We start from the raw sequence: 17,169 nt of genomic DNA, 5'->3' as shown, positions 1-17,169 counted from the left end.
TTCTCCCGTTCGGTGGTTTAAGCAGGTTCCTTAATTCCAATGCCGACGCTGTTATGAAGTGTTGATTTTTTTTTTTAAATGAATCTCTGAAAGCAGGACCGAAATCTTCAAACTTGTAAAGTTGTTTTTTTATACTTTGGTGGGATGTTTATGAGTAAACACTTCCGGACATGTAGGCCAGGTCAAATAGCCTTGTATGGTATAATTGGGGCTTTAATGATGATAATCTACATTTCTCATGAAAGAACGCTCATTTACGTATTCATCATGTTTACGTGTTTACAGTGATGTGAAGTTCGGAGCATTCGACGTGGCTCACTGGTACAAGCTCACGGTATGAACATACAGACAAGGCAAAAAAAAAGTGAACTTTTCCTAATTAACCAAATCCTGATCTCAATCCAACTGAACATCTGTTTGATTGGTGATAATTTGCTGCACTACAGGCCTGACCCGAGTGGCTACCTAAGTGCCTGCTGATGTCGATGGATCTCAGAGTTCAAGCAGTCACTGACTACGAAGGATTTGCAACCACATGCTAAATATGCTGACTTTATTAAAGGGTACGTTGATTGCAAATGTGCAGCGACTTTCGATCCCCAAAATGCGGCTGTTATGTCTAAAAAAGTGATGAAAATCCCATACTAAATCACTAGAGCACCTCTATAATTCAAATTATAAATGGATAGATAGATGGATAGATGGATAGATAGAGGAAAACATTTGTTACAACTCTTGGGTTTAAGACTCAGATCCCGGGAGAAGCACTCCTCATTTCGACGAAACAACAAAGGGCACGGGGCAAATTTGCAAATATAATCCCCTCATCATTTATTCATTCAGTTTGTTTGTCTTGCATGCTGCTCAACTTAAAAGGTCAGAGGGAGACAAAACATTTGGTTATATTTTGAGCAAAAAACAGAATGGAAAAACAACCGCTGCTGATTCATCGTGTTTCGAGGCCGTTGCTTAAGATAGCACACAGTTTATGAGTCACGATCAACCTGATTCTGGATCATTGGAATACATTTTGGACTAAATGTTTTGCCTGTCTACTGTCTACTTCACCGAGTTGGTTGCTGGCAGTGGGCGAGATGGTGTTGCTCACTGGTAGTAACACATCTGTCCTTTTGGCTGAAAGAAACTTCGGACTGTATCTATGGTCAACACGTCTGCGTTGTTGGCTACGGTTGCTCTATGTGCTTGTTAGCCATACTTCTAACTGGTTAATGATCTGGAGCAAACACAAATGCACAAACACTATCAGATAGCGTCACAAAATACCGGCTAGGACGTACACGCAGATGCACACACACCTCAGATTAATGAATGGGTGGGTGGGCCATAGAGGCATATTAAAGGCAGTCAAGGGAGATGCATTAGGGCTGAAAATACCAGCTCATTAACACTCAGCGATCCTATTTGTCAGTCGGTGTTCCTGTTCCTGTGTGTGTGTGTGTGTGTGTGTGTGCCCGCAGATGTGTCTGTCGCCGAGATCTACAGGTCATTACAGTAACAAGCAACTTAGCCCTCAGGTCAGCTGCCATTAGCTACAGAAGAATGGCCAGAAATCAACACGGCAGCGCCAGACTCTCACACGGCCAGACTGTCTCCACTTGTGCATGTGTGAATGCATGTGTGTCTGAGGGAGATAATCACAGGAACACTTTATAGTTAGAGCAGAGATGAACACAGAGAGGCATTTAGACTGCGAGAAGGGAACAGAGCTGGCGCGAGAAGATTTGCTGAATTCTTCTTTTTTTTTTAACCACTAATGGGATTGTTTCCATTCATTACAGTGGCCAAGTTAGGGTGATAATTATAGCCAAAGATAATTAAAGACTTAATTGAGCTTGATAAACAGTTATGAATTGTTTATTTAATTGTTCTCACAAGGCACAGTAGCAATTAGAATTTCTCTGAATTAATAAATGTCACTGTTAGTCCCTGTGTCACTCTCCTCTCTATACTTACGAGATCAATTACATTATTAAATGTAAATTATGTTTTTGATAGATCTGGTCTTGTACTCTCCAAATGTCTCTTTTTGAAAGGCAACCCTTACTTACTGAGGACACACTGACACAATATTAAACGACGTTTCAGACTGAACAGAGTTGAAAACTAGATTTTCTTAAAGAATTCATTTGAAAAAAAATTCCATCAAGAAAGTGTCTCAGAACACAGGACCTACAAGTTGTATGATATTTTAATGAATACCTGATGCTTTCATCACTATACTTCCCGAAAGCTGCATTTCCTCATTTTTATGCTCTTAAACAACGTTTGAGGCTGAACAGAGTTGAAAACTAGATTTTCTTAAAGAATTCTTTTTTTTTTAATTTTCCATGCAGAAAGTCTCTCAGAACACGGGACCTACAAGTTGTATAATATTTTAATGAATACCTGATGCTTTCATCACTATACTGTCTGAAAGCTGCAATTCCTCATTTGTATGCTCTTAAATGACGTTTCAGACTGAACAGAGTTGAAAACTAGATTTTCTGAAAGAATTCTTTTTTTTTTTTTTTAATTTCCATCAAGAAAGTGTTTCAGAACACGGGACCTACAAGTTGTATGATATTTTAATAAATACCTGATGCTTTCATCACTATACTGTCTGAAAGCTGCATTTCCTCATTTTTACGCTCTTAAACACTAGATGTAAAGACAATAAATACAGGTGACAGAATATTATGCTAATACAGACCGGTGCAGTCAGCTGAGGACCATTCATTAGATTTTGTCCATAATGAAGACACCCAGTTATACTTAACATATACTGGTATACTTAACACAAGCATCATGAGTAGATTAACACGACTGAAAAGAAGCAATATTTTAAAATAAAAACAACCACAGTTTGCTCAAAGTAAGCCATAAGCATGGCGTTTTTACTTTATCTCCCCCCTGCAGTCAAAATACTTTTCAGTTAACACATTTGAACAGAGAGAATCTGTTACCACTAGTTATGCTGCTACTGGGCTCTCCTTCTCTCGCTCGGGATTCATTATGCATGCAGAGGCATAGTTTTTACTACTTTGGATATGTTTGGAATTTCATGCTGAACCAAGACTGCAATTAAAATGTGTTGCCATGCTGTTAATAATTATCATATTGAGCACTTTTGTCTCAGTGTGTCCAAGACAAGAAATTGTAATCTTGCAAATGATATTCAAGTACTCACCACCGGCATAGGCACACCTAGTCACAGTCACTTATTCACACGTAGTGAAAAAAGCATAAAGAAGAGACACATAATGGGAAAGAAAATGAAAGCGTTTAATCATACATTATGTGAAATTAGGGGTTATCTTATCATGTATTTCTAAGCTTAAATGAGGTAGTTTCCATTCTTTTTTTTAATTATTTTCAAAAATACCTCACATTAAAGAGGCAAAATCCCTTTAAACGATAGTATAGTGACTATACTGTAACTGAATCTCTGTACGTCTTCCCTCACACTGTGCAGGATAGGAGTCAGCCATCCATGGAATTGCTGTTCAATATTTAATTACAACTACTGAGAAAGTGACCATTAAGACGAGTGAAAGAAATCAGCTCAAGTACAGTAGATACTATTTGAATTATTTATCTAATGTAATTGATTAAATCATATCAAAGTCTGCCAAAATTGAACTGCACTGAGCATATTCATGTCTCTGTACATAAAGTCTTCATTACTCTGAGCATTAAAGAAAGCTTCATTTCCAGTGTCTTCTACCTTACATGCTTTTCTTTTCTGGAATTTAATTTCCAACCAATGTTAAAATGAAATGTGTTCTGTCAACACAAAATAATTGACTTCAAACCTAAGTGAATGCAAAATATGTATTGATCTTTTTAAGAACAGCACCTTGTTTAGTAGATGGCTGAAGAGAAAAAGCAACAAAAAAAAAATAGCTGATGGCCAATAGTGGTTAAGCTAATTATAATTTCAGACTTGGCCTCAAACATCCAGCCTCTCTCTGTCCTTGAAGCACCACCTGCAGTCAGCTTACTGTCAAGATGTTAGAGTTAAGTTATGACAGTCATAAGCATATTATCTAAGGGGTTTCTAATTTTCTTCAGCACTCTTGAAGGTCAAGATCAATAGACAGAATGTTGAAAAGCTTTTAATTATGCTTATTTGAAATTTCCATAAGCCTTTCTATAATAGGCTTACAACTAATGAGGGTGTCATTTTTTATTTGAAATGCCATTAAAGAACCAAGAAGGCGGTTTGACCGGCTCAGGCAGTGAGGTGAGCCAAAGCTTCACTCTGCAGAACCCCCAGATGTTCCTCAAGGAACTTTGTCTTTCTAAAGACTTTTTTTTATGAATACATTGTATATCATTACTTTCTAGTGCACACATTTCCAAACGCTGACATACCACGTGTGCAAAACACTTTAAGCGTGACCTGTTCATTTCCACAGAAACTCGGGACATTGAATTACATGCGTGTGTGTGCCGGAAACTCCAGTTATGGTTCATAAGCACTCTTATTTGTGGCATAATTTCAGCTATGAAGAGGAATAACACGGCACTTCTCTGACAAATTGAGGATAAGGGAAAAGGAAAAAAAGAAGCTTATTCACATTCACACCCCCGCACAAACACTCACACACATAATCCTGCAAACAATCACTGTCCGTTTAGGTCTGCAGATATCCGTTGTGCTTTCTCTGCAAACAGATTTATACGAGTGAGGTAAATTGAGGTCTATGTTGATTTAGCCCTGGTATATCAGGTTGACAGACTATGTGCGACTGTGCATGCATAAGTGTGTTAGTGTTTGTGTGGTTGTAATTCTGTAAGTGTGTTTATGCATTCTGTGTCGGTGCATAACGGTATAGAAATCATTAGGTGTATTTATTTAAGGCAAATGAAAGCTCTCACGTCTGAGTTTATTCAGCAGGAAAATGCAAGTCAGGATGTCTCCGACATAAACAAATGGCTGCTGAGTTTAGAGTTTAAACACACTCAAACACACCCACACACACACACACACACACACACACACACACACACACACACACACACTTTCTGCTTTCTTGCATTCACAACTTCCCTGATGTACATACACCCCTCTTTCTGTATACATTTCTCCCTCTTCAAAATAATGAACCTGACAGAATGCAGAGAGGTGAGAAGAAAGGGTTTGGAGGTACAAAGGTGAATGCACATAGAATTATACTCGTGGAAAATAAGAGTATGAAGGCGTGTACTTTTTGTATGAAGACATGTACTTACACAGCTCTATATCTAATCTTGCATCATCACAGAGGTTGACAAATAAACCGCTTTCAGCATCTCCATCTCTTTACCCTGGCACCACTCGAAGAAAGGCCGCTCTGGTTGATTGGATCATTTCCTGGTCGTGACTTGAGCCTGCAAGGCAGATCGATACCATGGCGCACACACACACACACACACACACACACACACACACACACACACACACACACACACACACACACACACACACAGAGAGAGTAACATAGGATCAATATGCATTAGTTACCTTTCTGCTGATTTCAGTAGAGGAGAGTCCTGTCGGCCTGGTCCTTTCTTCAGCCTCCTCTCCTCTTCATCCAATCTGACTGAAAGCCAGATGGAAAGACCCAGTGGAAGGACAGTTGTGTTTAAATGTGTGTGTGTGTGTGTGCATGTGTGTACTCTAATTGTAATTGTAATATATACGTGTGAAAAGTAATGACATGACGGGAGTGTTACTCGTAATAATAATGCCAGGTGTTTGTGCGTGTGTCTGTTTGTGAGGGCAGGCAGGGGTCATTTCTCCTCTTGTCTGCATTCCTATCCTCCCTCTCTTTTCCTCTCACCTTTGTTCCTGTGCGCAGGCATATTACCAAATCAAATTGGGGCCAATAGACTCTGTCACTGCATGACCTAGGGCTCACCAAACAGAGGAGAAACAAGCTCGACAGAGAGAAAAAGGCAAATAGGCGGGATGCAAGGGGAGATAAAGGAAAGGAGAAAAGAGTGAGTTAGTGGAGGGAAAAAAGGCTGAGAAATCAGGAGAGCTAGCAAAGAGAGGGAGAAAGAGCCAAGAGATGGACGGAGGGAAGGAAAGAAGCAGAGAGTGAGAGAAAGAAGTGACAACCTCAAATTAAATTCCCATCATGTCAGTGTAGAACAGAATTCAATAGTGTTTATTGGCAGCCCCCAGCCTCAGGGAAATTACATTCTGAAGCAGAGCATGGCATGAATGCACACACACCCTTGAACATGTGCGTGCGCGCGCGCGCACACACACACACACACACACACACACACACACACACACGTACACAACATCTATTGTACGCGACACTGCATGTCCTCGGACCCCCAAAGCCCTCTGGCTGACGTGTGCATGCAGACAAGCTCCTTATCCCCAGAGGCCCATGTGTCATTTGTCCAGCATGTGTATTCTGATTTACGCGCCTCTACGTGTGTGTATTTGTCTGATAGTTCTTCACATGCACGGTTTTGCCAGTGCACAAAAGGCTGCGTTGTGCATTTAAGAAGCTCAGTTTTTCCGTCTGTCGGCCACAATTGCCACTTTCCCTGCAGTCAGACTCAGACTATTTGCCATTAAAGTACATACACAGGTTCCTATTACAGTGGTTGTATTAAATGTGTCCCCCGGCTCAAGTTGCCATGAACATAAGGCTTCAGTGCCTTTGTCCAACCTCCAGCAGCAGCAAAAGCAGCATTCTTTAATGGGAAGCCGTTTAACGGTTTTATGCAGAGCACATGTAGAGGGCTATTACTGCTGATGTCTCTGGGATGCAGATTTGCTCTAAATGGCTAACAATCTGCCATTCTTCCAACTCCCCAACCCTTACTCCTCTTGCTTTCTATCTGTGCCCCTCTAACCCTTTATGTCTTAGTCTGTTTAAGCCTCTATCGTTACTCTTTCATTCCTCTCTCCCTACCAACCCTCCAACGCACTCACTCGTTCTCTCCGTCTCCCTCTTTCTCCAGGAGCATGCGGAGAGAGCTCTGGGCTGCTCGGTGGAGGATCTGAAGGCTCTGTTCTACTGCGAGCTGTGTCACAAGCAGTACCTCAGACACCAGGAGTTTGACAACCACATCAACTCCTACGACCATGCGCACAAACAGGTACATGTGGGATGCCCCGGCACTGCAGTTCCACACACACACACACACACACACATACATGCTACGTAACAGCACACTCGCAGACATGTTTTATGATTGCTCGCCATGGGATTTGGGTGTGTTAGCTTTACGTTTCCATGTCAATCTGCTTATTGGGTACAGTTTCCCAGCAGATAACAGTAGGAATGTGACAAGCGCATCGTATCTTACAAGCGCACACACACACGGAGGTGGAACTTGAGGCACATGCTCACACTTATAATGTGGAGACACTCGTAGAAACTGAAAACGAGTAATAATCGAAAGGTGCACAGTATTTATTTGTTCCCATATTTATGATAACTAGATAACATTCATCAAAACGTGCTTGGCCTCCATTATTACAGCTTGTAGCTTCACTGAGTACTGCTCTTCTAAATAACTTAACACTCAACACCGAGCTGCTTTACTTCCCTTGGTACACCTTCAATGACACAGTTGCATCCTGTAAAAGCGCCAGAGTTTGCGCCTCATTCATGTGCAAAAGCTCACATGACCATTGATGGATACAGAGGGAGCTGCACCCAGCAAAACGGTTATGGTTATTATCTCTCAATACACTACAGTGTGCACATAATACACTATCAATAAATGGATTTCATACATCAAAACTTCCCACTCGACGCTGCCTTTTCTTGAGTCCTCGGGAAGATTGGATCAACAGTTATCAAAAAGAGGACAAGCATACATAAATGCATGCAGATATTAAAACAGGCACTTTTCCATTTTAGTGAGAAGATTTTAGAAAGATACATTTTTTTTCCAGTTAAAAATTAGAGCACTTGGTTTGTATGTATCTGGTGCATAAGGGTGTAGCTGCAAAATGCACTTTAATCTTCATGAGAAACCAATATTCTGTACAAAAATAAAACATGGAGCCATTAGCATAGCTCAAGTATAATTCCATTATTCCGGTTTGGACAATATGAGACCAATGAACCATTAGGAAAAGGCCCGGCAGCAGGTTTTCTCCTGCGTTCTGCTTTCACATCCATTTCCATACACAACCTCCACTCTGGACTAACAAGCTGAAGGTTCTGCTGATAGCACATTCTCCTACAGCAATCTGTTGTCATGCCAAGGCATACACTCACATATAAAAACATACAGACATGCACTTCCCCGTGTACACACTTCCACACACGTCCCTTAAACACAGGCAATCTCTCAAGCAAGCCAAGCCACTTCCCACTTCTAAACGCCCACACTGTGCAACATGAAATAAACATTAAATAAGACTGTTCCTTCACTGTCATTGTTCTTTGAAAATGAATCGAAGCAACTGCAGGCCAATGTTAATGCTTTGTTTTAGCCAGCGGCGGGCACATGAAACGAGCTGCATGAGGCACTGAGCTGACAGTCGCCACTGGCACTGGAGGAACACACACACACACACATACAGCCATGCATGCACACTCTGCCTACTGAGCAGACAACAAATGAAATTCTAGATGAAGACAGCTTCCCTGCAGGAGTATTGGCTTTGGAGAAGCTGATTGCGTTTGTTCTGTCTCTTTTCCTTGTCATCGATTCAGGGATAAACAAGTCTGAATGCAGTGCTATATCAGCATTTATAGAAATTGCTCATTACAAGAGAATTATGCTCCCTTTTAAATAAAAGAACAATCAGCCCATTAGCATGGCCCCTCACATGCTACCTAAGAATACACCAATCCTCATTCTGAGGCCATTGTGGATATGAAATGAATCAACTCTGACTCATCCATAGCCTCAGCCCTAACACTCCTTCACACATCTAAAGGAATATTGATCGAGGCTTTGACAGACAGAATGAGCTTTATAGCACATAGCTAGACTGGCATGTTGGCGAGTAATACCGCTTCAAGCTGTTAGGGACCTGAGATCGTCTTTGAAGACAAAAGTATCCGCTTTAAAGTGTGAAACGGAAATATCTCTGCACTGTGTGCTCGGTGAAAATGGTTCTGTGTGCAACGATTTGTTTGGCTCTAAATATAGCTACAGGTTTCCCTGCAGTGGGATCTGTTTTTAAGAGAGAACAATAACCTGGCAGAGTGCAAATGCTAGAGGAAGGAGGAAGAATGTGTCTTCATACATTCCATCTATTATAGACTGATCTCTCTCTCTCTCAGTCATTGCCATGGACAGCTACTGTGATCTTTTCTTCCTCCTCCTCCCTGGCTCTGTCCGCAGTCGTTCATTATGTATGCCGCTCTGCTTGTACATGATTAATATTTCCCATAGAATGAGTGAGGCATCAAAGCTTCTCAAAGCTCCTTACCACACACTAACAAACCCACATGTGATCTCTCACACATCTACAATGCACGAGCACCTATATCACATGTTTGATGGACACAAATCCACAAGTGCTGCTCCAACGGCACACACTAAAGACTTGCTGTCTTCAGTGAGCTCACAGTGGGATGTTAAGCATTGAGCGATAATGTTAAAAGACACCCGATTGTGTAAGACTCAGCAGAGATTAACCTGACGACTGTCAGCTCCAGCATAAGATCTGGGTGTGAAGGAGAGTGAGTGTATAAATAAATCGGATGTCTGAGGGGCTAATCTGATGTGTGCATGTGTGCGTGTGTTTGTGCAATGCATACCGGATGGATGGATAACAGCGTAACATGATCTAAAAGTGAGAGTGGTGTAATCCTGTTGAGAATTATACTACAGAATAAATTCACAACTATATAAAATAAACAACAAATCTTGAATTTATAAGCCGTGGGTGGATCGCACATTGAGGTATAGCTCAACACTGGGAAGCGAACGAGAGTAAGACGGAAGATAAGAGGGATAGTGGTGCACGATACTGCAGCTATTCCCAAACTCTTTAGTCCCTCCTTAGCCTTCAGACATACAAATAGAAATACACACAAACACACACTCACACACACACACACACACACACACACACACACACACACACCTGCCAAGCATGGATAAAGGAGGGATTAAAGTGTGTCGAAAAATGAAAATGGAGAGAGAGGCATGACTCATTGTTTCCCTGAGAGGACTGGCACACCTATGGCTATAAACACATAGTTTCACGCATGTGCAAATACACACATGTGAACTCACACAAAACACACGCACAAAGTCAAGCTAATTGTTATTTGTGTGATGCGGATGAAGAACCACCAGTTTGCTAACACTTGAATCTCTACTCATGTGCGAGTTATGTTATATTGCATTTGTGCATGCACACAAATGCACACGCGCACACACGCACACACACACACACACACACGATGGGCTGGCATTTTTCCAGCTGAAATCTCTTTACGACGTCTCAGATGGTTATTTTGCCAATGTGTAATTCAAGCATCAGCAAACGCACCCTCTGCTACACTCCAGCTAAAGAGCAGATCAGTCATTGGATCAGATTGTCTCTTAAACCAAGCTGTCACGACTGAGGGAGGGCTGAACATTTTCAAAATTTCAGTGGCAGCCATCATCATCATTAAATCACTCCTGCCACTCATCTCGACTGCGTCTGTAATCTGCTATTCACCAGTTGGGTTGTGTTTGCTTTCAAGCTGTGTTGAAAAAAGACGCTTTCTTCCAGGCTGAATGGAGTTAATTGGACATGAGCTTAGAAGGAGAACATCTGCAAACGCTGCTGACTGATGTGTAGGTTTGAAAGACAGCTGCCTGCAGAGAGCTTCCTAAAACTAATTCCTCACTCTCTCTCTACTCTTTGTTCCACTCTCGTGCTTCTCGCTACCCTGTGCCCTCCTCATACTTTTTCTGTCCCTCCCTCTCTATCTCTTCATTTTCACTTCCTGCAGAGGCTGAAGGAACTAAAGCACAGGGAGTTTGCTCGCAACGTGTCCTCAAAATCGTGGAAGGACCAGCGCAAACAAGAGAAGGCTCTCAGACGTCTGCACCAGCTCGCACAGCTGCAACAGGAAAGCCAGCGGTGAGTGGATGGAGAGTGTATTTGTGTGTGTCTATGACAGTGTGTTAGTGTAACAAGACCAGGGGCAGGAGTCCAGAAGGGTTAGTGTTTGTCACATCCAGTCAACATTTCTTTCCTTTGATGGATGTATCCACAGATGTTAGAGCACCGAGTTGTCCTAGATAGGCCACAGGTGAAGTAAATATAACATGAAGACACATTCGTGTTGGTGAGAGTAGATGATGTGCAGGAGAAGCAGATGGGAGTTTGAAAGATTTAGAAATAAGTTGTTAAGTGATGTTGTTGAAAATGAGTCGAAAGTTGAAAACTTGAAGAAAGCTCGCCTCTGTGTTTACATACCTACAGCAATCAAAACAGATTAAAAAAAAGAATATATCATACATATGATAATCATCTTGATTGTGCCTGTTCCTTGTGCAATTAAATGTGTTTTTCTATAATCAGGCAGTATGTGAATATGATTATTACGCCTCTTCTTTTTTATTTATGTCTTTCTTTCCGTGGTTCTTTGTTCCTTTCTTTTCTTTCTCAATACAATCCTCTCTATATCTATCATATTCATTATTATATGAATAAAGTATCATTTGTATGAACAAAGTATTATCAAATGAATAAAGTATAGTATGAATCAGAAGCTAGTGTTCTAAATAAACTAACTACAATACTAAAGTAGAAATAAATAATACCAAAATAAGACAAGCTTAAGTGATGTAAAGTTAAATCAATTAAAATCCCAAAACCTATATCACTCTCTGTTTCAGAGTCCCAGGAAGGACGTCTGGATTAAGAAGTGCAGTCAGGGCTGTAAGACAGCAGCAAGAAAAACACAAGGACCAAAGCGACCGCATCCCTGAGAACAAAGTCGAACCCTTCAGCCACACCCACAGCCCCTCTCCTACACAACCCAGAACAGCACGTCTCAGCCACCAGCGAGAAGATCCATGTCAATCTCCTTCCCAGATGCCGCTGGCCACTGCTCCCGCTGAGTCCTCACTAATCACACATCTGGCATCCAATACAGACCCTCCTGCAGTGTACCCGCAATCCTGCCTGGGCTCGCATCCCCAGCTGCCTCTCTCTGGGCGGGGGAGAGTGGGCGGCAGACTTGGCGTGTCCTTCTGCTTCTCACGCAGGGGGCCCAGGCTTGAGCCTTCTGCCTCCGTCTTCTCAGACCTGGAAGAGGAGGAGAGAGAGAAGAGGGAACAAATGAAAGAAAGGATAAAGGAGATGATGGAAGACATTGACAGGGAAATTGGGGCAGCAGAGGAGGGGAAACATGAGTCCAGATCTGACAGTGCTAGTCTCAACGACACACGGCCAATCCCCAGAGAGGCTGCCAGAGAAGAGGAGGAGATTGGAACAAGAGATGCAGTGAAAGCACACTCTACTATTTCCACAGCCGCACCTGATAATCAGAGCCCTGATGCACTATGCTTGCTATCACGGACCCAGGTGGCACTATGGGGCACAGCACTCGCAGGGTCACATATGGACACTGAACACACAGATGGCGAGACAGGCAGAAAGCGAGAAACAGAAGTGGGGATGGAGGAGAGTCGGGATATGTGTGTGCTGGGTAAAGATGGCTGTACCCGTCTGAGATGGCCTGTCAATATGCTTATGTTCACCAAGTCTCAACCACACATCTCCTACAGCTGCAACCCACTCTGCTTAAACTCACAGCAACCAGAACAACTCACAGAGGATCTGCAGGAGTCACAACAAAATCAGTTGTCTGCTCTCTCAGATGAATCAGATCTACGTGTGCCAGCTATTCTTACACCAGACACTCCTCCCTGTTTACAAAGACAGACAAGACAAGAGTTGAAAGCACACAGACGGGAACCTGAGGAACGTATCGATGTGGAGACAGAAGCACACCTGTTGCAAAAGAACAAAAACATTTCATCATCAGAAACAAGACCAGAAACAGGAAGAGGCCCGCAAAGTATGGATGATTGTGTGAGGGCCGCCTCCCATCCATTTGACCTCGCTCACCGTGACAGCTCTGACACAAACCTCCACAATCCACAGGGAGGAAGATTAGGGGGTACGAGAGGGATCAGGGAGAGCGCCATCATCGCTCTGAGCTGTAAATTAGAGTCTGTCACCCAGCCTGGCGAACAGAGGATGTGCACCAGCCCATCCAGGTGTGAGTGTGGGAGTGAGACAATGTGCAAGTATACCAGTGCTCCACAGCCGTACGTGGGCGTCTCAGAAGTGTCACGCAAAAAGAGGAAAGCCGGCACAAAGAAACACAGGCCGGGAAAGAAGAAGAGGGGTGAGAAGGAAAAGGCTTCAAACAAGCGCCAATCAGCAAGGTGCAAAGTGAGGAGTGTTGTCTCTACAGTCTCCATTGGCCCAGAGAGGAGTGGAGAAGCTGGAGGGCACTGGGGGAAGAAAAGGAAGCAAAGGGAGGCGAGGGAGATGAGGACGAGGACGAGGAGGAGGGTGCAGGGAGCTGGGAGCAGCTGTCTCCTGGGAAGATGTGAGGCTGAGCCAGTAGCTGTCCCTGTCAGAAAGAGGAGGCCTCACAGGAGCCTCAGCACTGAATCCCAGTCACAGGCAGACAGAGAGCAGGCAGAGCACTGCAGTGCCGACTCCCAGCTCGCCAGACACACAGCAGACAGACACAACGAGGGGGAGGGAAAGCGAGACGGCGACGCAGTGACTTTTCCCTGGCGGTCTCACTTCTCCTTGCACTCCTTCTCGCCAGGATGTAACTCAAAGCTGTTTTGGGAAAGGGGTCACCATAGCAACCCCAAGAGTTTCATTGACTGCTGTTACCCTGACAACAGCTGTGGTGGCAGCCCGGCGAGAAAGAGAAAACTCCTCCACAGGGACAGGAAATCCATTCATAGTAAGAGGAAGAGTTTGAGGCATCGCGAAGTCTGGGAGGAGACAGAGAGAGGCAGGAAAATGGGAGGGCATTCGGGTTGCAGAGACAGGGCCCCGATTTCAGATGCAGAACAATGGGAGTGGTTGAGGGGGGGCTATCCTCGAGGCGGTGAGGAGGGCAGGTCGAGGAGTGGGTGGAGATCGAGGAACACAGCAGTGGAGTGGGACCGGGTGGCAAAGTTTAGCCCCAGTCCGGGCAGCTGGGGCAGGAGAGGCCGAGGTCTGAGCACAGAAGATGTCGACTGGGACAGGTGCAGCGTGGACAGATGGACATGGGGCAGCAATGACAGCTGGGAGGACAGGGGGACACACGGATCCACATCAGGCTCCAGGACAGGAGCAGACAGCAGAGACAGCCCGGGCTGTGTGTGGAAATGTGCAGGCAACAGACGCTCAAGCTCCAGACACTTCTCTAGCCCCGAGTGGTGGACAAGTAGGCAGACATACAGCCCCCAGAGTGCGATCAACACGCAGTCCAGCAGATGTCACAGCCCGCGCTCCTGCAGCCCCTGCAGCATCACCAACATGTCCGAGCTAAGCTGGGAGTGGAGCAGGAGCAGTACCTGCTCAGGAGTCACAGTTGATGGGTCGACAGTTCACACCGGCAGGACGTCCTCTGCAGCTCTAGGACTCTCATGTGAGGCCCCTCAAGAAGCAAAAAAGCAGAGCAGCCCTATGTCCACTTCCTCCGGCCTTACGTCTTGCACCTTCTCTCATTCTTCGCCAAACAGATCCTACTTAACTCCCGTAGTCCCGGACCTCAACACTCATCATTGTAACACAAGTCCTTCTCAGCTTAATCAGCCTGATGTACAGTCTGACCTTGTCCATAGACCTTTAGCCCCTGTTGACTCGAGGAGGTCAGGCACAACTATTCCAGGACTTTCTCCCAGTAAGTCTCTGCCACAGAAACCAGCCAGGGTGTTGCTTCTCCCTCTCATAGGGAAACTTCCTGCGATCCAGAGAAAGGCCAGAAGGAACAAAGGCTTGCTGGAGAAGAGTCAGGAGAAGGAAGGCGAGGAGGAAGAGGAGACCAGGGGCAGTGGAGTGGTTCCTGGAGCAGTCGCTAACAGTCCAAAATGTCCTCTGGACACGGTTGAGTCAACCCGCTGCAACGCTCCAAATCTCTGCATCAGGACTGAAGAAAAGCAAACAGGTAGAGCGACAGCTCTGCCAATCAGCTTTACCGCTGAGGAGATGGACAAATATCGCCTCCTGCAAGAGCAGGCAAGAGAGCACATGCAGAAAGTCCAGGAACAGTTGCAAAAGAGTGCAGATATAGAGACAGAGACAAACTACACGCACACAGTAAAGACAGAGAACTGCGGGACTTTAGAGGAACAATACACAACTGTGCCCTTGCACAACCCTTCACAGCCTCAAACTCAGACACTTCACACGGACACGATGCGAACACAGGGACAGCACACCCTCCAGGTCAGTCTCCCACTTCCACATGTGACCCCACAAGAGAACTTCACTCAGCTCATGGGTCTGAGGGTCCCGAGCCTCCCGCCTCTCTCCAGTCTCCACCATATCATTTTACAACACGCGTCCCTCTCCCTGCCCCACTCCTGCTCCTCCTCTTCCAGCTCATCCAACTCTCCTTCCATCCACCCACACCCAGCTCAGCTCCCTCACCCCCTGCCCCATCTCCACCCCGCTCTCGCTCATCACCTTCACCTCTCTCCCTTCTCCATATCCTCCCTGTTTCCCTCCATTCTGCTGTCCCATCATCCCATTCCTCTCCTCCCCCAGTCCCCTGCTTTTCATGCGACCCCCCTCGCTCCACTCTCCCAAGTAGCCTTGCAACCCTTGAGCCCACAGTCGTTCATGGAGAGAGCTTGGCCAGTGAGGTTTCAACAGAAGGCGTTGTGATTTTCAAAGAGTGTGTATTAATCTTCCGTGGCAAGACGCGCCAGTGAGCGAAAGAGAGGAACATTTGGGGTTTGGACTAAAGCCTGCTATTTGAAATGGGGTTGTGTCAGTGCTTTTACTAAAATCAACTCCAATCACTCACACACATACACGCTTGCACACAAACAGCCCAACTATTGACTGTTTTCAAATGAAAATTTGTTTCTCCATCCAGCGTCTGCTGTGTTGAAGCAGACGTAGTGAAAACAGACTTTGATCCTTTGCTTTTTTCCATCATGCCTAATTCAGGCCCAGAATAAAGGGAAAGGTGCACCTGCTATTCAAAGACAAGCTGGGCTTGTGTCATCCTCTCTCTTTTCTTCTGAACCACAGACCGGCTAGCTGCCTTTTGAAGTATCCTTCATGCCAGGGACAGAGGGGGCAAGAAAGAGTGATAATACAATGCCCTTATCTCCATTTCATACAGGTTATCTGAGTTAGAGTGTGACTTTCAACAAACAGAAATGACGTTCCAGGGCTAGCGCAGCCATGTTAGCCTTGGTGTATGCTGTATATCTGTGTGTGCAATTGTGCATGTATAAGAGGTACTGCGCTGACACACATACACAGTTTAGGAAGAATAGAAACTCATTTCCATATCTGACACATGTAAAGACCTGTTTTGTCTCTATAGTGTAAATATACTAGCAGGGGTTAATGACATTAGAATCATGGGATACAATAAAACAAAAGGTGAATTTAACCTTGATGAGTGGTACAATGCTTATTCCACAATCAATGGCTTCAGTGATACAAACACTTCAACATCTTTCCATACTCATATGTGAAATGAAAACCTTTTTTTTTCTGTCCACACAGCATTTAACAAATCTGTTGTTGAGACAGCAATGAATGAATCAGATCTGTTACATTAAAACTTGGGTGAAAATAAACAGTCTGTAATGCTTTTTTTCTTATTCTGTCGGATTCATGTTGATGGTGAAACATGTTGCAACATGTTCCCAATAAATAATGAATACGCGACTGTGTGGTTTCCCACATCTCAAAGTGAGGCTCAGAACTCCTCAGAGATTTTTAATACATGGTGTGTCTCCAAACCTGTCTTACTTGTGATCCATTAGGTTGAAGTGGTTCTACTTAACCCTGTGTCACAGGGTGCATGTCGTTGAACTGTTGGGGAGGTATTTACCCTGTTTGTGATGTTTTAATTAAATATGTCTCACATGTCAGAGGAAGCAAAGATCAGGAAAAAGTAACAAAAAAAAGCACATTTGTGGCCACATTTCAAATGTATCGTATTCAAAAAACTGATATCCATCTTAAAAGGTGGA

The 17,169-nt window shown here is 44.2% G+C and overlaps 1 protein-coding gene across 1 annotated transcript in view; it reads left to right on the top strand.

Annotated features, from left to right (window-relative positions):
- The window catches only part of LOC137781794 (G patch domain-containing protein 8), a 30,069-nt gene extending 13,314 nt beyond the window's left edge, over positions 1-16,755 (top strand). The window contains exons 3-5 of the mRNA XM_068570783.1: positions 6,973-7,110; positions 10,932-11,062; positions 11,824-16,755. Coding sequence (XP_068426884.1) covers positions 6,973-7,110; positions 10,932-11,062; positions 11,824-15,838 — 4,284 coding nt within the window. The 3' untranslated portion in view covers positions 15,839-16,755. The remainder of the gene's footprint in view (positions 1-6,972; positions 7,111-10,931; positions 11,063-11,823) is intronic.
- Positions 16,756-17,169: the final 414 nt, after the last annotated feature.

This window comes from Clinocottus analis, unplaced genomic scaffold (assembly GCF_023055335.1).
Source record: "Clinocottus analis isolate CAN_PGR_092001 unplaced genomic scaffold, fCliAna1.0.p SCAF_9, whole genome shotgun sequence".
In the NCBI taxonomy this organism is placed as follows: Eukaryota; Metazoa; Chordata; class Actinopteri; order Perciformes; family Cottidae; genus Clinocottus; species Clinocottus analis.
This window is presented reverse-complemented; position numbering and strand designations above follow the sequence as displayed.